The sequence below is a fragment of the Protopterus annectens genome, chromosome 5.part1, assembly GCF_019279795.1.
Source record: "Protopterus annectens isolate FY-2018-M chromosome 5.part1, PAN1.0, whole genome shotgun sequence".
In the NCBI taxonomy this organism is placed as follows: Eukaryota; Metazoa; Chordata; order Ceratodontiformes; family Protopteridae; genus Protopterus; species Protopterus annectens.
In genome coordinates, this window is record NC_056736.1 from 580324145 (window position 1) to 580346570 (window position 22426).

At 43.3% G+C, this 22426-nt stretch overlaps 1 protein-coding gene across 1 annotated transcript in view; it reads left to right on the plus strand.

Moving 5' to 3' along the window:
* Positions 1–22426, plus strand: part of EMSY (EMSY transcriptional repressor, BRCA2 interacting) — a 1287433-nt gene that overhangs the window by 105610 nt on the left and 1159397 nt on the right. The window contains exon 3 of the mRNA XM_044072832.1: positions 917–991. Within this exon, the coding sequence (XP_043928767.1) occupies positions 917–991 (75 nt within the window). The remainder of the gene's footprint in view (positions 1–916; positions 992–22426) is intronic.

Consider the following 22426-nt stretch of genomic DNA (forward strand, 5'->3'; position numbering starts at 1 on the left):
TCCTAGAAGAGATTCACTGGACTTTGTTCGAGACTGTGGCCTTTGATTATTTGGGTCTCTTGAACTCTGAGAGTACTTATCACTACAGAAAGTTAATTTTTCTTGTTTTTGTTTGTCTAAGAAGAGTCTGCATCACTGATTTGTTTCATTTGGCATAACATTTACAAACTTCTGGACTTGAATACATCAGTGTGCTTCAGTTATAACTGGTGTTTATGATTATGTAGATATACACTTGTCATTTTATGTTTATTGTTTTATTTAATTCATTTTGTAAACTAGTAGTAGGAAATTAAACCAGAATTGCCATACGTTACTTCTTTCAATTTGACAGGAGTGTTTTTTTGTTTTAGTCTCAACCAGACTGTGTTCCTTTTCTGTTGGAGTTGTCAGAATTGGCTGAATACTTACGTTTGCACATGAATAATAAATTTAAAGGTAGCAACATAATACAGTTAAATACAATGCAGTTACATGTCATGTTAATCATTTCTTATGATGTCCTGTTAATCATCTCAAGTTCTTCATTAGCACTCTTCAAGAAAAATCTTGATGAGTGGATGGGAAATAGGAAATACACCATAGGGATCACTTCTGTGTCTCTGCCCGACAGTGGCACTGGAAAATAACTTTCTTGGGTGGCGTAAGCCAGGGAACCTTGTTGGCTAGGCTTACGTAGGCCCGTGGGCCGATAGCCTAGTACCTACCTATGATCCTATGTCTATTTTAGGATATTGTGAAAGTGGCTAGTAAGATGTTCTGAGGATGTGTCTTAATATGTTTTTATTGCAGCACTGTTACTTTTTCCAAACGTTGTGTCCGTTTTGGATGTATGGTTGTATTGAAGTATGCTAGCTAATTGCTGTGGTCGTGTAACCCATTGAACTAATGCAGTGCTCCATTTATTTTACTTCAGTATTTCTACAGAGCGACACAGAGCAGAAGTGCGAAGAGCTGTCAATGATGAGCGATTAACAACTATTGCACATCAGTAAGTATTGGCTGGCAGTGTATTTTTCTGTAGACTTTATTTTACTGTGTTAGGAATTGCCAGTCTTTATACAGTTGTCAGAATTTCAAACAATTCTTAACTGACCGAGAAAGTAAACTTGTAGGTTCCTCAGTCCATGTGCTATTTTGTTTCAAGCTATACTGAGAAATCACCCATCTAGGCCTTGAGTGTGCATCTTAAATGAATTTGCATCATCTTAGTCGCATCGTATAGAGTGCATCCTTTGCTTTTAGCAGAGTTGAACTTATATCACTTTTCAAATTCTCACACCAATTCTTAATGTCCTATGGCTGCATTATCACTATAGTGAATGATGCTCAACATTGGATCACTGTTGCAGTAGCCTAAGCTGTTTGGGATCCTACCCCCAGCTACCAACTGGCTTTCCAAAGCTTAAGGGTGCACTTCTCCCATGAAGCAACACAGGGCCAAAAACCTCAGTTTCTTGCTGCTGAAGAGAGCTCCTGGGAGGTATTTGTGAAACTGTTGGTTGCTAGCAGTCCTTCAGGACTGGGCAGGTAAGTTATTTATTGGGAAAAACCTTCCACTAAAATAATTTTTTTAAGGGAAGATATTTTTTTTTCCATAAAAACAAACAAAAAATAGCATTTTGCTGGGAAGCCTTTTTTTAATTTCAGACTTTCACTTTTTATCAGGGAAATATACTACGATGTTGGTGCTGCGGTAGCGCTGTCGCCTGGCAGTAAGACGTTGTTCCGTTCGATTCTCAGCTATAGCGTCTTTTGTCTGGAGACGTGCGTGAATGGGCATACCTTCGTTGAAGGTTGTGCGTCAGAGCTGGCAACTCGGCACATAAAAATCTACTGCCAATCATTAGCGGACCGGAGTTCTGCTGTGGCGACCCCTAACTGGGAAAAGCCGAAAGACGCAACAATGACTTTTTATCAGGGAAATGTTATGTATAAATGTTGGTGTATGCATCTCTGTAACAATAAATAAATAAAAATCTGTTTTACGTTTGTCCTACATGTTCAGTAGGTTTATGTATTTTAGGGCAGGACTTGGTGCTTATACAGACTGTCACCGTTTTTCTTAGCTGAACCTGATTTTGTCTAAGACTTTGCCAACTCCTTCATGCCTGGCTGCCAGTCTTCAGTGCGTTGCACTTGGCTGAACCTGTGAAGCAGATGCTGATCTTCATGGTTCTTCCTTCCCTGTCTGCAAGAAGAAACTAGACCGGAAGTCTTTGGGTGTCAGACGGCTGGCTTCAATTGTTTCTCAGTCACTGATGGATGACTCTTGTTTGGTCTTTGTTCCTCAGACCACTGGGATGCATGACTTCTAGGAGTCTTATGATTCCCCTGGCCAGACTTCCAATGAGAAAAATATTCACCGGTGCCTTGGGACAGTCTAGACTTGTCATCTTCACCCTTTATCTTTTCATATCCCTGTTTTAGAATTTATAAGGAAGGAGGTTATATGGTAGATAGACTGGTTCTCTGTGAATCCGGGTCTCCCAGTCTTCCTTCCACCACCTTCTCAGCCTGTCACAGCAGATGCTTCAGACCTGGATGGGGAACTGTTTGAAAAGCGGTGAAAATGCAAGTTAAGCAAAGTAGACAAGACAGACTCAAACCACATAAATGTCAAAGGATGATGGCAGTAGTAAATGATTTGAAAGCCCTAAATCCATCTGTGGTCTCCAGGACCTGCACAGGTTTTCACAGACCACACCACAGTGATGTAGTACATATAATGGGGGTGGGACATGGGTCTTTTCCTCCTTTACAGACTTGCTGTGATAGCCCGGGAGGTAGCAGCTTCTCTTTGTCTCTCCCTGGATCCCTCCCTTTCTAAACATCCTCAAGTCAAGCAGTTATTGAAAAGTTTTTACGTATATGTCCACGTAGGAAGCAGGTGCCTTTTCCTTGGAATCATACCTTTGTGGTTGAAAGGCTTCCTGTTTCTTCTTTCAAAGCATTTCATCAGGCTGAATTGAAGCTCTTAACATGGAGAACTGCTTTACTTATTGCTCTAAGTTCAGGTAGGACAGTACCTGATTTACAGCTACATATTCTGGAGCGCCCTACCTTATTTTCCCCAAGGACAGGTTTCTTTGAGAACTGATCCACCTTTTATGTCAGAAATGGTCTCAAAAGTTACCTTGAGCCAGTCTGCTATTCTTCTTCCCCTTTTCCTGATCCAAAGAACAAGGGAGCAGTTCATATTCTACATCTCCGGAGGCAACTCTGATACTGCCTAGGCAAAACAAAGCACAGTCTTTCAGGCAAGCTGATCAGCTTGTTTGTTCTTTCCTCGTACTTTCATAAGCGATAATCAGTTATCAAAGCAGGCTACATCTAGATGTTTGTCTTATACCGTTTCCCTTTGTTCTCAACATAAGACATTTCAAGGCAGGGTTGGGGCCCATTCCCACAGGGCTTTGATTTCTTCATTGACTTTCTGTGACTTTCCAGAAAGGAGTAGATTCTACTCTGGATGCAGCAACTTGCTCCTCTGTGTATAAATTTACAAAGTATTGCAAACTGGATTGCTTTTCCAGGTTTAGAACAGGCTTTGCTAACACCATTCTCCAGGCCTAGTTCATTTCCTCTTCCCTTCTGAATTTCTAAGCCATAATATTCTACCTAGATAGCTTGGGCTACTGAAACACTGATATGATGCTGAGCATAGTAGTGTTGCTTATGTTAACTTATCGTAACAGTAGATACTCTACTTGATTACTTTCAAGGAGCCATTCCCTCCATCCAGCCCCATTCTTTTGCTGTGTTTTTGTATTGCGAGGGTGTGGATGTATATATCCTTGTGTACAGTTACTCTGGTGTTATTCAGGACCATTTCCTACATTTTTGGAACACGAACGCTGAGATTTTTGCTGGCAACAACTGGCTTGCTTTAAAAGATTAATTTCTGGCAGATTCCTCCCCACCGGACAGCCCTTCCACACAGAATTTTGCCTTTTCTAGTATTGGTGCATTTTTTTTTCTAATTTTTGACTAAAAGTGGCATATTTTTCTTTTAGAAACATAATGTTTGTGTAACTATTGGTAGTGTCCTGTTGGGAACCACCTTAATAGTTTTAGAGGCTTATTGTTTTTCTTGGGAGCATTTTTGTATTAAGTGTACTGCTTTTGCAACTTTTGAGATTAGGTGTTTGTGTCTTACTTACAGGGAATGCTAACACTATATTTATTGTATTGCTTGTGCACTTTGTGACAACTTGCCAAAGCATTTGTCTTCAGTTATGACATTGCAGGGAAAGGAACTGTTATTCATTCAGGGATTTTTAATGTACTGCTTGTGCATCTACTTTGGTTTTGGGACTGTTTTGTGTGTGTCTGTGTCTGTCTTGTGATCACTTTGTGACAACTTACCTTCTGAACAACTCTTTCCAGTACTGCCTACTTAGCAGTTAGGCTTCTTCCTCCATTATAGCATGGATACTCAGTTTAGTCTTGCTGGTTTTTCTCCCATTGTACCCAAAAAGGAAGAAAAACTTACTAAAAGTGAGTTTTTGCAGTCACTGCAGGCACAGTCAGTGCCTCAGCTGCTGGTGAAGGATCCTCTAGTGGCCATTCATTATTCCTCTGTTCCCTCCAGTGGTCTCCGAGTTCCTCTGTATTGCTTCTGCCATCATGAATCTGGGGTCAGACATGTCCTCTGTGGTTGTGCCTCTGTCTGATAAGTGCATGGGAGAACTGTCTACCTTTTTGGGTTGGGAGATGCTCTGGGAGATTCTTCTCAGGGTAGCCAGGGAAGAGGCCTGTTGCCCTGAATAAAGAGCCTTCCCTCAGTTGGCTTTCTTCCAGAGTATTTTGTCCAGGAAAAAGAAAAGTTTAGACATTGCTTATCTGAGGATATACTTGTAGTGCATAAAGATGAATTTCTCACTTTATCCAGAAGTTTATCATAAGCAGTTGATCCTGAAATGCAAAAAGTCTTGCTGGAATACTATTGTAATACAGAAAATCTTGAAATAAGACAGAAGAATCTGAATTTAATAGAGAGAGAGCTTCCTCTCCTATGGATTATCAAGGCCAGGACTCTAATTCCGTGGAAAGCACATATGCCCCATCTCCCTCAGAGGAGTTTTCTTTTTCAGTGTCTGTTTCCATTGTGAACAATGTATTTTTGTAGGAGCTAGTGGAGGCTCCCCCTGAACAAAGCAAACTTCACCTTACTTAAGGCAGAGGTGGTAAGTTTCACAGCTCCCACGCTAAAGGATAACACTGCCCAAGATGCAGAATCCTTTACAATTGCACTCTATGAGCACCTACGAGGATGCATGGATCATGCCATCCCTAGCAAAACCAAGACTCACTCCCCTTAGAGAAGGAAACCAGTCTGATGGACCCCTGCCATAAACAGATTATACAACATAAGGAGGAAACTAGTTCAGAAAAAAAGAAAATCCCAAGAAGGAAAGACATCCCTGATCAGTATCCGTAAGAAACTAAGGTCTCTCATAAAATCATCCAAGGCTAACTTTGAAAGAAAAATAGCCAAGGATTCGAAAGATAACCACAAAGCCTTCTTTAGCTGTGTCAAGAATCTAAGTGGCAACTCGCAGAAATGCTCTGAGCTAGTGCAAAATAGCACAAAATATACTGAACTTACTGATATTGCCAACATCCTGGCAGATTCAGTGCAAACTTCACCTCCCTCTCACCTTCAAAAGGGCCCACAACAATACCGGAAAAGTGTAGTGTCCCAGAAATCACAGAAGCACAGGTGAAAACAGCCCTTTCAAAAGCCAAAAACACAGCATCAATGGGGCCAGATGGTGTCCCAGGCTGCGTCTTGCAAGAACTACAGAGCGAACTAACCCTTACCCAAACACGCTGTTCAACCTCAGCCTCTCCACAGGCTACGTGCCCGTAGAATGGCGCACAGCAACGATTATTCCGCTCCACAAAGGAGGGGCCACAACTGACACTGGTAACTATTGCCCCATAAGCCTGACTAGCCTGGTCTGCAAGGCTATGGAGCGCATCATCATGGAACTCATTAACAAAGACATTGGGAACCTTCAAACACTTGACCCGACCCAGTTTGCCTTTGTTAAGGGCAGATCATGCCTACTAAACCTGGTGACTTCTTCGAGACAGTCACCAAGGCCATAGATGAGGGAAAGGTGGTTCACACAGCCTACCTTGATCTCGCCAAGGCGTTCGACACCATTCCTCACTCTGGTATTATAGAAAAACTCACCAGCCTGAACATAAACCCCTACGTCACAAGATGGGTTGCCAACTGGCTTACAGACAGAACTCACACGGTAAGAATAGCGGGCTCCAGGTCCGACTCTAAACCAGTCAGAAGTGGTGTCTCGCAAGGCTCTGTTCCGGGACCCCTACTGTTCGGCATATATTTCTCCGAAGTACAGGCAAACACAGGAGGACTATGGCTAACAAGTTCGCTGATGACTGCAAATTGGGAGCCATATTTGACTTTCCAGCTGACACAGACATCCTTCAAAAAGGCCTTACTGAGACAGGCACCTGGTGTCAAAGTCATGGCCTCAAGCTAAATGCCAAAAAATGCATAGTCATCCCGTTTGGGAAAAACAAAGCACCCATGAATTACCACATAGACGGCAGCCCCCTAAATACAGAAGAGGTAATAAGAGATCTGGGGACCCAGGTAGATAGTAATCTCTCCTTTGACAATCATATTGCTAAAGTAGTTAGGAAATCCTTCTATGTAGCCCATCTAATTACTAAGGGGTTCGCATCTAGAAATAGAGGTTATAGTGCCCCTGTACTCGTCACTCATTAGACCCATTATAGAGTACAATGCCCCATTTGGGATGTACCTCACAAGACACTTCCAATAGCTGGAAAGACCACAAAAGCACCTCACCAAGAGGATTACTGGCCTCAAACATATGTCCTATGCAGCCCGACTGAAAAAACTCCAGCTGTACTCAGTGGCATATCGCTTACTCAGAGGTGATCTCTGCCCGACTTACAAAGCCATGTCCAGTTCAGAATTGATGGACATGCTCCACCTAAAAAAATCCAAGTCACTGCGAGCCACGCGCTCTAGTGAGCTAAACCTCGCCACATCAATAAATAGAACATGCTGGAGGGGTGGATTTCTGTCAGAGACTCCCCATGCTTTGGAACAAAATTCCTAACTACATTAGGCAGAGCCCCTCTTTAACACTCTTCAAGAGAAGCCTTGACGAGTGGATGGGTAACAGAAAATACACCCCTGGGATCACTTCATTGGCTCTGCATGACAGTGGCTCAGTTAATTAATCAATGGGGCGGCGAAAGCAGACACACTCTGGCTAGGCTTATAAATGCCCTTGGGCAGATAGCCTAGTACCTACCTATGAAGATGTGAATTATAGCAAGTGGATGTCCCACATGTTGCTTCTATTCCTCCTGTTTTCCAGCCTTGAGGATGTCTTTAATGCTGCCTTTAAAAATCCTGATTCCAGGTCCTCATTCCTTAAAAAAGACAGACATTATGGAGCTTCCAATGCGAACAAATTCTTGTTTTCACACTGTCTGATTGTGCAACCGTTTCCGCATCATAACCCCTCTCCAGGGGATAAATAAGGTAAGAAGTTAGATCGATTTCTGGGAAGAGAATTTTCTCTTCAGACACTTTGGCTTTTAGAATTCTTAGTTACCCAAGGCCATACGTCGATGTTTGTTACATTGTGCTGAAACATTGAAAGAATTCTGGTTAATTGCCTTCAGAGGATAAATTCTTCCTGCATACCATTTTTTCTTATATTAATTGGATCCCTAAACGTGCTGTAAAAGTGTGTGTGATTGAGTATGTACTGTGTCTAGGGTCATTGCTACTGTTTTAAGGAGGTTTGCCCAGTAGCTTAACCAGCATTTCGCAGATGAAGTTAAATCTGACATTTTGTACTCTTCTGCTGTTTTTGGTCCTTTTGCTACTTAGGTCCTCAACCACTTAGTTCAGGGAGTTGAACTTTTTCAGGACCCCCATTATAAATTATAGATCCTCCACTTCCTTCAGAAAACAGCATTACCTGCCTATTTATGGCAAACAAGAAAACAACAAAGAGATGGTAGGAGGGGGTCAACATTAACAAAACACCAGAATATTTTCAGAAATGGGGCAATCTTTGACTTTATAATGACTATACCTGCATCCCCCCACCACTGTATCTCTAACTCTGTCCCAGAAACAGGACCTTTAGATCTCCCTTGACAATCACGTGCTAACTCTATAAATAATGAATCCGGTGCCTTTAGGCCATAGGGGCAAAGGCATTTATTTCAGATTGTTTCTGTTTCCAAAGAAAGAACTTGCATGGAGACAGTTCTAGGTCTTTTCTTCTCAGATTCTTGGTATGATCCACACTCAAGTCAGTTCTCTGCATTACTCTTTGGGTTATCCACTGCTCTAAAAGTGTTCACAAATGGCTTAGCCCCTGGAGTAGCTCTTTGCTTATTTTTGGGCATGGTCATGTCTTTGTTTAGACAACTCTCTGACCTTTACAGTGACTTTTCCTGGAGGGCAGGAGTCTTTAACATGGATTGACTCCTTCCTCACCACTCTGGGATTCCGGATAAATATTCAAAGCCCCTCTTTGATTCTGTCATACAGGACTGGGTTTCTAGGATTCATGACCCAACATCATCATCGTCGGAAGTTTCAGATTCCAGTTTTGGGTCTTATGCACTCTCCACCCATGCACTTCCTTCTTGATATCTCGTATCCTAACACAATGTCTGCCAGCAGATGTCTCCAAAATTGCATGGGGAGCAGTTTCATTGAGGTTATAAAAATGGGGCATGCCAGGCAGGCCAAAACATATCCATATCAAGGACATATAATGGCTGTGATCAATGCAGATCTCCCTCTGTCTCTCTCTTTTTTTTTTAATCTGGTGTCTGAAGTAGCATTACATGATGTGATTAGACAATGCCACAGTAATATGGCAGTTCATGTAGCAGAGAATGCCTTGTCTGCTGGTTGGCTGTGGTTGCTTGGAAGGTACCATTTTAGCACTTCTGTATCCTGCAAGCATCTTATATTCTGTTAAAGCAATATATATAGTGGCAGGCAAACTGAGCAGGATCGGGATAGACCCTCACAAACGGAAATTGCATGAGAGAGTCTTCCAGGGTTTTGTACACTTGTGAGGAGCATCTCAAGTAGATCTGTTTGTCTCCCTTTCAAAACAGACACCTAATCATGTTCTCTTCCAGGACTCCTTACAGGATGACCAAGGGAACATATGCATTTCCACCCTTTCTATTAATGTACAGGGCCATTCTCAAGATTTAGAGGGCATCTTTAAATATCCTGTCACACCTAGAGAATCATAGATTTCTTTCCTTCCATGTCACTGTTGCAGAGTTCTTTTCTAAAGGGATTCTCTGCCAAGGATAGCCCAGTGTTCAGTGTATATAACCAAAGCTTTAGGTTTTTGTAGACGTTTATCACACGTATGCTGCCTACTCACAGCATAGGGCATAAAGGTGAATTATGGATGTACATACCTCAGAAATGAAAAGCCCTAGGAGGAACAACAGTGCTAGGAATTAGGAGGAAAGACGTGCAACCAGGAGGAGGAGGGAATAAAAAGGAGAGCAAAAGGGGGAGGAGGGAGGGAGCAAATATTGCAACAGTGAAAAGGACATCTGTTAAGATTTTACACAACGTACTCTGCCCTTCCATGCCACTGTTGCAGTATTTCTTACTAAAGGGAGAGTACAAAAGCTCAAGAGGAAGATTGGGAGGAGGGAAGGCACAGACGAGCCCTCAAACCCTTTCAGGGTAGACCTGGCAAAGCAAGTTCTTGCTCTGGGAAACAACATCCAGTTTGTAATGCTTGGGAATCCCTTTAGTGGAGAGTACTGCAACAGTGAAGTGGACATCTACTGCTTTGGTTAGATTTTACACAATTGTATTTTCTCCCTTAGGGAATTGGCTAGGGGCACATGCCATGAACTTTCTCACAGATCGGATCTGCTCACACAAGACCAGGGGTGTTTGGTGCATCCCAGTCTCAAGATGTTCTTCATACTGATCGTTGCCACAGTAGCCTAAGCTATATGGGTTATATCCTGCTAAGGATGTAATAGCTGGAAAGCTTCCAAAGCTTCAGGGTACCTTCCATGTGTCCAAACTGCCTGCCAGTTGGAGCCAAGTTGACTGAAAGACATATTTGGATGCCAAGCCATTGATAGCTTTACTAACACTAAAGAATACTCCTGAGGCTTTTGAGGATTGACTTTCAGCTTGTGCTGTTCCTTTGCTGGGCAGATAAGTTCCCTTTGGAGGGAAAACTCACATTATTATTTTTATCATCAATACTTTCCTCTTCTAGAAAGTTATCTTAAAGTAGATTTTGTGTTTTAACAGACTGTTATGAGATTGACTGTACTTCTAAATGGGAGCGTTCTTTTTTTCCTGTCCATTTAAAAACACTTTGCCAGCCCCCGAAAAAGTAACATAAACCTTTTCTCCACAGAAACAATGGATGTTCAACGTGTTTCACTGTTACAGTCATTACAATTGGGTTATCCTGCTGGCAGGCTACCCGCAGTCAGCCTGAGTTCCAAAGTCTAGGTCCAGCATCGGTTGCTGTCGCCTCTTCCCTGACGTCAGTGCGCCAGGAGTATAAAAAATGCAGCAGACTCCATTTTCTTCAGTCTTTCTTGCCACGCGGTGCCCGAAGCAAAAGCAGTTCGCAAGTGCCGGTCGGCCGACTCCGGTGATTTTCGAATACGAATTTCAGAACCAAAGTCTTCATTACAGCTAAGTACCCCATTGGGGAAACTTTTTTCTTGCTCCAGACCGATGTCAGAAAAAGTTAATAACTGTATTTCTTGTGGGAAGAAAATACCTCATAAGGATTTTCATTCTTACTGTATTCCTTGCCTAGGCCCTAACCATAATGTTGCTAGTTGTCGGTTTTGTGCTAGATTTAACCAACGTACTATTAAGCGTCGGTACAATTTTGCATTCCATTACTTTGGCAGAAGATTTAATTATATAATGCCGTCGGATCAGCTGACTACTGGAGTTTACAAAAAATGAAAAGAAAAAGAAAAGAACAGGCATCCGAGATCCTAAACAGACGAGGCTTCTTCTAGGCCTGTCGCCGGTTCTCAGTGAGACGCTTTTGCGGCCTCTGACTCCCGCTACCTCAGAACCACAGGCCGCTTCTGACTCCCACGTAGAGCCGACTGGGCCTCTGGAAACTCAAGGTATTGGACACTCGGAAACTATTCCCTCAGATGGGTCTGGAGCCGCTGAGCAGGCATCGGCTTCTGAGGGTGTTTTCAGGCCTACACAGTTATATGTGAAACCTACTTCAGCTACAAAGGCAAAGACTAAAGCAGCTCTAAAGACAAAGAAACAAGTACAGCATTCATCTGGACAGGCCTCCATGCCTAAAAAACAGATGCTTAAAATGTCCGAAGACCTTATTACTTTGATCAGGGGTTCCCATCCCCCTCCTGAAAAGAGGCCTAGGCAAGAGTTAGAATATGAATCTTCAGACCAGGTTTCCATTTCCTCTGATTCCTCCCCTGAACAGGATTACTTTATTCCTCCCTATGAGGATTCGGATGCTGAAGAATCTATCCCTTCAGCCTCTCCTCCCGAGGATTATTCTTTTGAGGAAACACTGCATACTATGAGGGAGCATTTCCACTGGGAGAGCCAAGACTACTCAGAATCCAAGAAAAGGCTCAGAGACTTCCTTTTATTGCCCCAGCACAGGCTCCTTGCTATCCCGCCTGTTTGACATTGTAGATGATGTTTTTTCAGAGTCCAGTCTTTCTCCAGACTCTTTACCACCAGCCCCATGTTAAGCCAGACAGATGCTATAGGGTTCCTGAGTCACATAAATTTCTCTAGAAGAACCCTGCAGCAGACCCAGAAACCATCTCTCAGGGTCCCAAAGGGGTCAAGGCTTCTACTGCAAAAAATACTATCCCCTCTGATAAGGATTCTAGGGCCCTAGACAGATGGGGCGAAAAGATTTATACCTCTGCTACCTTGGCTGTAAGAGCCTTAAATTGCCAATTTCATATGCTTAAGTATCAGCAATATCTTATGTCTTTGCTTAAACAGAAAATGCCAGCAAATACAGAATGTGCAGACAATAAAGAAATGCAGGATTTATTGCATGCAGCTGAGCAAGTTGGAAAACATACTTTGCAATGTGGTTTTGATTCTCTTGAGGCCTCGTGCAGGGCCGCTGTTACAGGTTCTGTCATTAGGAGGCATGCTTGGTTAAAAGAACAAAATTTGCCAGATCATGTTTAAGCAAAACTATTAGATGCTCCTTTACAACATGATACTTTGGTGCTAAAGCAGAAGTGGTGTTGAAGAAAATGGAGGGCAAAGCTAAATCTATGCAAACAGTCAAAGATTTCTTGCAGGTACAGCCTCCCAGATTTAGCAGGAACTGGCCTACAAAAAATTGGTCCTTTCCAGTGTCAGACAGACCACAAAGGGGCAGATACAGATGCCCCAGAGGCAGATCCAAGGCTCATACAGGCCTAAACAATGGGGTGCTTCTACCTCCAAGAGCGGAGAGAAAAAATCACAGCCATACAGGAAACAGTCTCAATGACTTTCCACTTCCAGCACCAAGCACTCATCTTTTGGCAGCCCCTTTGGGGGGAAAACTAGCACTTTTTTCACAAAATTGGCACATTATCACCCAGGACAAATGCGTTCTAAATATAATTTCACAAGGCTACAGGTTCCACTTTCACACCCTGCCAAGGCAAAACGGTATGCCAGACCTGCCACGCAATCAATGGGCAGAGGCACAAAAACAAGTTTCATCCCTCATGGACATGAGGGCCATTCAACAAGTACCAGAGCAAGAGCAGGGACAAGGATTCTATTCAAGACTGTTCTTGGTACCCAGAAAAGACAAAGCCTGGAGACCAATACTGGACCTATGTATTCTAAACACATATCTAGATATTCCAAAATTCAAAATGTTGACTCTACAGCAGCTTCTGCCCATGATGGGGCAAGAAGGCTTGGCTTGTGACTTTAGATCTAAAAGAGGAATACCTGCATGTCCCAATTAGACAAACATGCAGAAGATACCTCAGATTCAAAGCTGGCTCAATGCACTACCAATTCTCTGCACTGCCCTTTGGCTTATCTACTGCACTCAGGGTCTTCACAAAGTGCCTGGCACCAGTAATTGCATTTTGCAGACAAAGAGGAATACAAATATATCCTTATTTGGACGACTGCCTTATTCAAGCGGAGAACAAGGACATTCTACTACAGCATCTAGCGTTTGTAAAAAGATTACTGGCAAGTCTAGGGTACACGGTAAACGAGAAGAAATCAAAACTTGTACCCTCTCAAGAGATAATATTCCTGGGTGCAAGCTTAAATACAACTGCCCAGATGGCTTATCTCACGCCAGACAAACACAGACAACTGACTACTTATTTCAAAATGTTGGCAACAAAGACCCAGTTATCTGCAAGAAAAATTCTGCAGGCCTTGGTTTGCATGGTGTCCTGCATTCTGCTAATTCCATATGCAAGACTGCATATGAGGAAACTTCAGTGGTATCTAAAAAGTGTTTGGACTCAACATTGCCACAGCCTGGAAGCAATAATTACCCTCATTCCCTGCCTGCAACAGGAGTTTCGATGGTGGGCAAAAGCCTGTCACCATAACACGGGACAGCCATTCTCCTTACCCACAGCCAGGCAGACATTGACAACAGATGCATCAGATTACGTCTGGGGGGCCCATATGGCAGGAAGATGTATTCAGGGCACATGGTCTGCAAGTCGAATGCATCTACATATCAATCAAAAAGAGATGCTAGCCGTTCAGAATGCCCTGACAGCCTTCAAGGATGTACTTCATCCAGGACAACTACTAATAAAGACGGACAATACTACAGTCATGTGGTACATAAACAAGCAGGGAGGCACACATTCCTACCCCCTCTGCAGGCTAGCCATGAACTTGTGGAACACAGCATTGACTTACCAAGTACATCTGCAAGCACAGTTCCTGCCAGGAAGGACAAATACTCTGGCAGACGAACTAAGCAGAAACCTAATGGATCCCCACGAGTGGAAATTGGATCCACAAGTCTTCAGCATGATAACAAGGACCTAGGGATGCCCGGACATAGACCAGTTTGCCTCCCCGCACAACTGTCAACTACAAAGATTCTGCACAATGACTTATCACAAGCAAGCATGGAAAGTGGATGCTTTTATCTTTCAGCTGGAAAAATCTGACAGTATATGCCTTTCTTCCTCTGCCTCTCCTCCCCAAGGTACTCCTCAAGGTCAGACAAGAGAAAACAAAAATGATATGGATTGCCCCAGACTGGCCCCGCCAGCACTGGTACCCAATACTAAAGAGCTTGTCTCACTGCCCAGCCTGGAGATTACCTCAAATTTCTCACTTATTAACCCAGCCAGACAGTCAGATACTGCACAGCCAACTCCAGACCTTAAACCTGGCAGCATGGCAGATAATGTAGCCTCTCAAGACACACCTCTCTCTAAAGCAGTGATGGATGTTATTTTGAAGGCCAGGAGGCCTAGCACCAGAAAATCTTATGCAGACAAATGGAAGAGATTCTGTGCTTGGAACCAAGCACAAGGTTTTGACACGATTGTTCCAAATATTCCTCAGATTTTGCAATACTTAACTGAGATGCTGGATAAAGGCCTTTCCTTTTCATCACTTAAAATTCATGCCTCTGCCATTTCAGCTCATTACAATACAGAACCACCTGTTTTTTCTCATCTGTTACTAAGGCAGTACCTCAGAGGGGCCAAAAACATAAGACCTACAAGGAGAGCACCAATACCTGCATGGGACCTCAACTATGTCTTGGATAAACTCACACTGCCTCCGTTTGAGCCAGCCTCTGCAGCTGATATAAAATTCTTATCCTGGAAAACAGCTCTGCTCCTAGCAATTATCTCCGCTAGAAGTCTCTCAGAGTTACATGCACTCATGGCTGTGGAACCTTTTATCATTTTCCATCCTGACAGGGTTTCGCTGAGGACAAACCCTACATTTATGCCTAAGGTAGTATCCAGTGTGGCCCTTAACCAAACAATTCATTTGCCTACTTTTTATCCAAACCCACAGAATAAGGGTTTGAGAATTCTGCATACTTTGGACATTCACAGACAGCTACCTTTCTACTTGGACAGAACCAAAGCTTTCAGATAGACTGAACAACTTCTAGAGGCATATGCTGCAGCATCACAAGGAAAGCCCATCTCAAAAGAAAATGGATAGGCCATTGCATTTGTTTCTGATATTCACAGTATGGCAAATCAGTGCCTAAGGGCATTAGGCCACATTCAACCAGAGCAGCAGCCACTTCAGCAGCCTTCTTCAGAGGAGTACCAACCAAAGACATCTCAGAGGCTGCAACTTGGAGTTCAGTGCATACCTTTACAAAGCACTATCACCTACCTCTCTACTCTAAATCCAGGGCAGGCTTTGCCACTGCAGTTCTGCAGGGCCTGATTGCCCCTCCTAATCCTATTTAGCTCCAGCCTCCCAACCTTAGCTTTGGGATTCAACCCAATTGTAATGACTGCAACAGTGAAACACGATGAACATAGTGTACAGTTGTGTACCTACCGTAAATGTAGATGTTCGAGTGTATTCATTGTTGCAGTCCAGGTTACTCACCCACCATCCCCCTTTTTTCCTTGCAGGGACCTATCTGTACTTTCCGACTCTATACAACCTATGTGGTGTATTTGCTTGTAGATGAAGGAAAAGTTGTTTTTTGTGCATGCATGCTTATTGGCATAATTTAGCCTACCATTTTAGGGGCACCTGACATCTGGGGCAAGAAAAACTGACGAAAATGGCGTCGGCTGCATCTTTTATACCCCTGGCGCACTGACTTCAGGGAAGAGGCGACAGCAACTGACGCCGGACCTAGACTTTGGAACTCAGGCTGACTTCAGGTAGCCTGCCAGCAGGATAACCCAATTGTAATGACTGCAACAGTGAATACACTCTAACATCTACATTTATGGTAGGTACACAACTGTACTTTTACACTAACTAAAAACAACTTTAAAATGCTTTTTACAGTGCTTTTGAAACAAAGTGCCTTTTAAAGACTTTGTGTTTTTGGGATGTCATGTAGACACCTCCATTCAAAGAGCTTTTCTTCCATAGGAAAAATTGGATCTTGATATATCTAGATCTATTTCTAGGGTTTTCCACTGAGTTCGGTCACTGAGGGCAATGCGTCATGATTTTGGGTCTCATGGCTTTTAATGATTCACATTCTCAAGAGTCCATGTGAGAAAGATACAGTGGTATCTGAAGTCTATCTGGTCCCAGCACCAAGTTCCTTTGTCTTATCAGATCCTGTTGCTTTGTCAGAAGTAAAATCCCTTGATGGAGACAACAGATCCCTTAATCCAGGTCTCCCTTTATCCCTTCTCGTTCCAAAGCAGTTAGTTCCCACAGACTCCCCGGACTTTGCTTAGGGAGCAATTTCAGGGAAGATAAAAGTCCACGGTGTGTGGGACATCAAGGACTGATGCAAGCACGCAAGAGATTCTTGCCCTGATCAACACATTCAACTGTTGGAATTCTCTTAAGTCCTTGGGACCTTGTCAAGTTGTTACAGAGGATGCCACAGTCCTGTGGTACAGGAACAAGCAAGGAGAAGAACCAGCTGTACCCCCCCCACCCCGACTAGCCATGTTGGTCAGGATATACTTTCACAACACAGTCTCACTCTACAGGTATTCTGCATTGTGTCACTGCAAAATTGTGCAGACAAGCTGAGCAGGACAAGGACAGACCATCACGAATGGAAACTAGATCGGGGCGCTTCTAAGATTTGGTCTGCCGGGGAGTTCCTCAGGTAGACACATTTGCCTGTACTCTGAACAGTCAGCTGGTAAGTTTCTGCTTCAGAACTCCATGTAAGAGGACCTAGAAGATAGATGCCTTTTCTTTTGTTTTCCTTGGACATGAATTTTCCTAATGCTTTTCCATCCTTCCCACTAATATCCAGGGTACTGCTGAAGATTCGGAAGGAATCCCCCAAGATCATTGTGGTAACTCCCTTCTGGCCCTGGCACCAGTGGCTCTCCCTTTGATAAATGGTCAGGGGCATTTACGACAAGCTTCCACACTGACCAGATATACTCGGACAAGAACAGGGGTGTTTGATGCATCCTGCCATCAGTCAGTTTAGTTTAACTGCTTGGATGATAGGATCTTCATTTCCTTTAGGCACCTGTTTACTGAGGATGTGCAGCACATTACTAATTGAGGCAAGAAAGCCTGCTACTAGAAAATTGTATATTAGCAAATGGAAAAGGTTTTCTGGTTGGTGCCGGCAAACATAACCGGCACCCATTCAGGGATAGTTGTTGTCTGGTTTGACAGTATTTTTGTGAGTTACTATCCTGTGGCCTTTTCTACTCTTCTATCAAGGTTCATTTATTTGGCCATTCCACTGTCTACCCAGGGATCCTCTTCTTTCAGTGCATTCTCATGTCAAAATGTTTTTGAAAAATGTTTTTGAAAGAGGTTTTGCATAAGAGGCCTCCAAGCTAACTAGTGACCCCCTCCTTGGGATCTTAATTTGTGTTACAGAAACTAACACTTGCTCTATTTCTACCAGCTGACTAAGGTTCTTAACAAAGAAAACAGTTTTACTGATTGCACTGACCTCTGCAGGAAGGGTATCTGAGGTGCAAGCTCTTGTGGTGAGTCAATGCTACCTCATTTTCTACAAGGACAGAGTTTCTTTGCAAACTAATCCTTTTTATGCTCTTAAGTGGTATCTAGGTTTACTTTAAGCCGTACCATTCATCTGTACAACTTCTTTCCTGAACCTAAATATGAGAAAGGATACTTCACTACCAGAGTTATCTGTAGACATCCAAGGTATAGCTTGACAGAACAAAGTCTTTCAGATCTTTCGTTCACTTTTTCATTTTTTGTGAAGGTAACAGGGGACAACATGTGTCAAAAACAGACTATTTCCAAGTGGTTGTAAAAGACTACTGCCTTTTGTTAAACCCACCACAGCAAGACTATGTTCCAGGCAGGGTCAGGGCCCACTCTATCAGGATCTTGGCTTCATCTGTGGCTTTTTGGAAAGTGTGGGATTTTAGATGGATTCTAGAAACCGCAACTTGGTCCTCTGTACATGTACCAAACACTATAAGCTTGATTCCTTCTGTATGCCTAGATTAGGCTTTGCTAGCACCATTCTCCATGGGCTTCTGGTCTTTTCTCCTTCCATCCCCCAAATGTAGTTGGCTAAGATAATCTACCCATAGTGCTAAGGTTACTGCAGCAGTGTTTAATATGATGAACATAGTACAGTTGCTTAAGTAAAATTACTAGAACACGAGATTTTCTAGTGATCAATGCAGCAATAAGTACTCATTCCATCCATCCTCCTTGTTTCTTGGTGGTGGTTATGCCTTGGTGTGGTTGTTTTTTTTTTTATTTTTATTTTTGTTTTTTTTTATGTTCTTCCTAGCATTGTCCTTACAGGGCACATCCTCCCTGTCTTGTTACTGAAGGATCAGAAGGTTTTGGCACCCAAACTTAACTTTTAGTCAGCTTAGCTCAAGCCTCGTGACAGTTTGGGCATGTAGAAGGTGCCATGAAGTTTTGGAAGCTGACCACTTGTATCTTTGGCAGGATATAACCCATATAGCTACAGCAGCAGTAATCATTTGAACGTCTTCTTTTATTGCAAGTTTACTTACACAACTGTACTTTCCGATGACTTTTAAGTACCTCTTCATGAGGACATGAAGCCAAGTAGTAAAGGAAGCGTGAAAACCTGCTTCTAGGAAATCCTACATATACAAATAGAAAAAAAATTTCTAGTTGTTGCCTAGCCAGTAACCAGAGCCCAAACAAGGGATTATGTACTATTCTCAAATATTTTTGAAAGTTACTGTCCTCTTGTCATGTTTGCTCATTTTCGTGGTATCAGCATTGTTTTGGAAAAGTTAATTCTTACTCCTTTTGAACCAGTTAATCAGGCTGATTTATGCTTCGTAAAATGGAAAACTGCTTTGGTGATCATTCTTCCTGCAAAAGTCAGAGGGTTGGAGTTGCAAGCTGTTATTGTGGAACAGCCTTGCCTAATGTTTCACAAAGATAGGGTTTCCTTAACAACTAATCCTCCTTTTATCCTTAAAGTGGTATCAGAGTTTACTTTGAGCCAATCTATCCATCTCTTTCCAGAAGCTAAAAATGAGGGGAAAAGGATGTAACATTCTTTGTATATCCATGGATAAGTCTGATGTTATCTTGACTGAATTCACAGATCTGATGATGTTAATATTCTTTCCATTCATCACTGATGGGTTTGGTTCATAGGTAGATACTAGGCTATTTGCCCTAGGGCATTTATAAGCCTAGCCAGAGTGTATTTGGCTTCCGCCTCCCTATTAGATTAGCCTACTGTGACTCTGTAAAGTAGGTCACAGAAGGTACCCTTTTAAGATTAGTTTACTGTGCCTCTGTCTAGCAGGGACACAGAAGAGATCCCAGGGGGTGAATTTGCGATTTCCCATCCACGCTTCTAGATTTTGCTTGGAGGGTCAGCTAGGGGCTATGTCTAACATGAATTGGGATTCTATTCCAGAGTGAGGGGAGCCTCTGGGAAATGAATCTGTCCCTCCAGCATGTCCTATTTATTTTTGTGGTGAGGTTTAGGTCCCTGGAGCGTGTAGCTCTAAGGGACTTGGATTTTTTGAGGTGGAGCATGTCCATTTAATTCTGGGTTTGACATGGCTTTGTACATCAGACATAGATTGCCTCTGAGTAGGCGGTAAGCAACTGAGTAGAGCTGGAGTTTTTTTAGTCAAGCTGCATAGGACATCTGTTTGTAGCCCATGATCATCTTGGTGAGGTACTTTTGGGGTATCTCCAGTTGCTGCAGGTGTCGGGTAAGGTACATCCCAAAAGGGGCATTGTATTCAATTATGGGCCTGATGAGTAGAGGGGCACAATGACCTCTCTTGATCTAGATGCGAACCCTTTCGTGATAAGGTGGGCTATATAGAAGGTCTTTCTAACCACTTTGGCAACATGATTATCAAAGGAGAGATTACTATCTACGTTGGTCCCCACATCTCTAATTACTACTTCCGTACTTAATGGCTTACCACCTATGTGGTAATTTGTGGGCACCTTGTTTTTCCCAAAGGGGATGACTACGCACTTTTTAGCATTTAGCTTGAGACCGTGGCTCTGGCACCAAGCATCCGTCTCTGTGAGACCCTTTTGGAGGATGCTTGTGTTAGCTGGAGATTCGATTATGGCCCCAGTTTGCAGTCATGTGCAAACTTTGTCAGCCATAATCCCCCCGTGTTGGTCTGAACCTCAGAGAAGTATATACTGAACAAGAGGAGGTCCCAGAACTGAGCCCTGTGGGATGCCACTTGTAACTGGTTTGGATTCTGACATGGCACCTGCGATTCTGACCTTGTGGGTCCTATCTCTGAGCCAGTTTGCAACCCATCTTGTGATATAGGGGTTGATATTTAAGCTGGTAAGCTTATTTATGATGCCCGAGTGGAGTATTTTGTCGAAGGCTTTTGTGAGGTCCAGGTAGGCTGTGTGGACTACCTTGCCCTCATCTATGGCTTTGGTAACTGTTTAAAAGAAATCAACTAGGTTTAAGAGGCAAGATCTGCCCTTAAAGCTGAATTGGGTAGGGTCCAGTGTCTGTAGGCTCCCAATGTCTTTGTTCGAGTTCCATGATAATACGCTCCATAGCTTTACAGGCCAGACTAGTCAGGCTTATGGGGCGATAGTTTCTGGGGTCCATTGTGGCACCACCTTTGTGGAGTGGGACCACTGTAGCTGTACGGCATTCTTTGGGTGCATATCCTGTAATAAGGCTAAGTTTGAGCAGTGACTTAATGTGAGGGTTCAGTTCTTCTTGGAGCTCGTGTAAGACACATCCTGGGACACCGTCCGGTCCCATAGATGCTGTGTTTTTTGCTTTGGAGAGGGCAGCTTTCACCTGTGCATCTGTGATGTCAGGGAGGCTACATTCAGTTGGGATAGGCATTTGCTCCTTTGGGGGGGGGAAGGGGGGGGAGAAGTTTGCGCTGAATCTGTCTGCCAGGATGTTGGCTATGTCTGTAGTTTTGGTTTATTTTGTACCGTTATGCAACAATTCAGAGCATATCTGGGAGTTTCCGCCCATGTTCCTGACATAACTAAAGAAGGCCTTGTGATTATCTTTAGTGTCTAGGGCAATTTTTCTTTTGAAACTGGCCTTTGATGATTTTATGAGGGATCGAAGTTTCTTGCTAATACTGATCAGAGATTCCTTCCCTTTTTGGGATTTTGCTCTGTCATGTAGTAGCTTCCTCCTTCTGTTGTATAGTTTATTTATGGCCGGGGTCCACCAGACTGGTCTCCTGTTTTTGGAGCAGTGAGTCTTGGTTTAATTTGGGATAGCATGATCCATGCATTCCTGCAGGTGCTCATAGAATGCATTTGTAAAGGATTCTGCGGATTGGGCTGTATTATCCTCTGGCCCAGGGGCTTTGAAGGATTCCACCTCAGTCTTGAAAAATGCAAAGTTGGCTTTTGAGAAATTCTTTACAGTGATTTCCTTGGCTGGGGGTGGGGACGGGATATGGATGTCCAGGGAAATTTGTTTATGGTCTGATCAGACCAATGAGGGGTTTACCTCTGGTGTGGAACATAGAGTCCCCATGTTGGTGATGACCAGGTCTAATATGTTCCCTCTTGTGGGAGTGGTGACCAGTTGTTCATTGTGTTAGAGTTTATAAATTCAAGGAACCATTGGGCGAGGGTGTTTGGGCTTGAGTAGTTTTCCCAGTCAATGTTTGGGTAGTTGAAGTCACCCAATAACATAGTGTTTGGAGAGACCTTCATATTCTCCAGTGTTCTCAGGAATGCCAAGTGGGGTTCCTGTAATAGGGAGGGTGTTCTGTAGCAGGCTACAAACTGAAAGGCAGTTTTGCCCGCTGTTAGTTGCACATGGATGGTTTCCGATGCTTCGTGCAGTGCCACTAACCTGGAGGTGTAGGTATCTTTGATGAATATAGATACTCCCCCTCCTTTTGTGCTTTGGTCCGAGTTTTGGGGCCGAAACGCATGGTATGAGTTATAACCTGGTAGTACTGGGGTGCTCTCAGGAGCCTTGAACCATGTTTCTGTTACTGCACAGACATCGATTTTCTCTATACTGAGGAGAGCCTCGAGTGCGTGCATCTTGAGGTTCAGACTTCTGGCATTGAGTAGCATTACCTTTAGTTTTTTTATCCTTGGGTTGTCGATGGAGGTGGGTTTGTCCTTTGAGCCTTGCCTAAAAAAGGCACTATGGGGGTGGCAAGAGCCTTGGCCAGTATACGAAAGCCTAAGGGTGATGGGTGCAAGCCATCTCTAGCGAAGCAACGTGGCTTG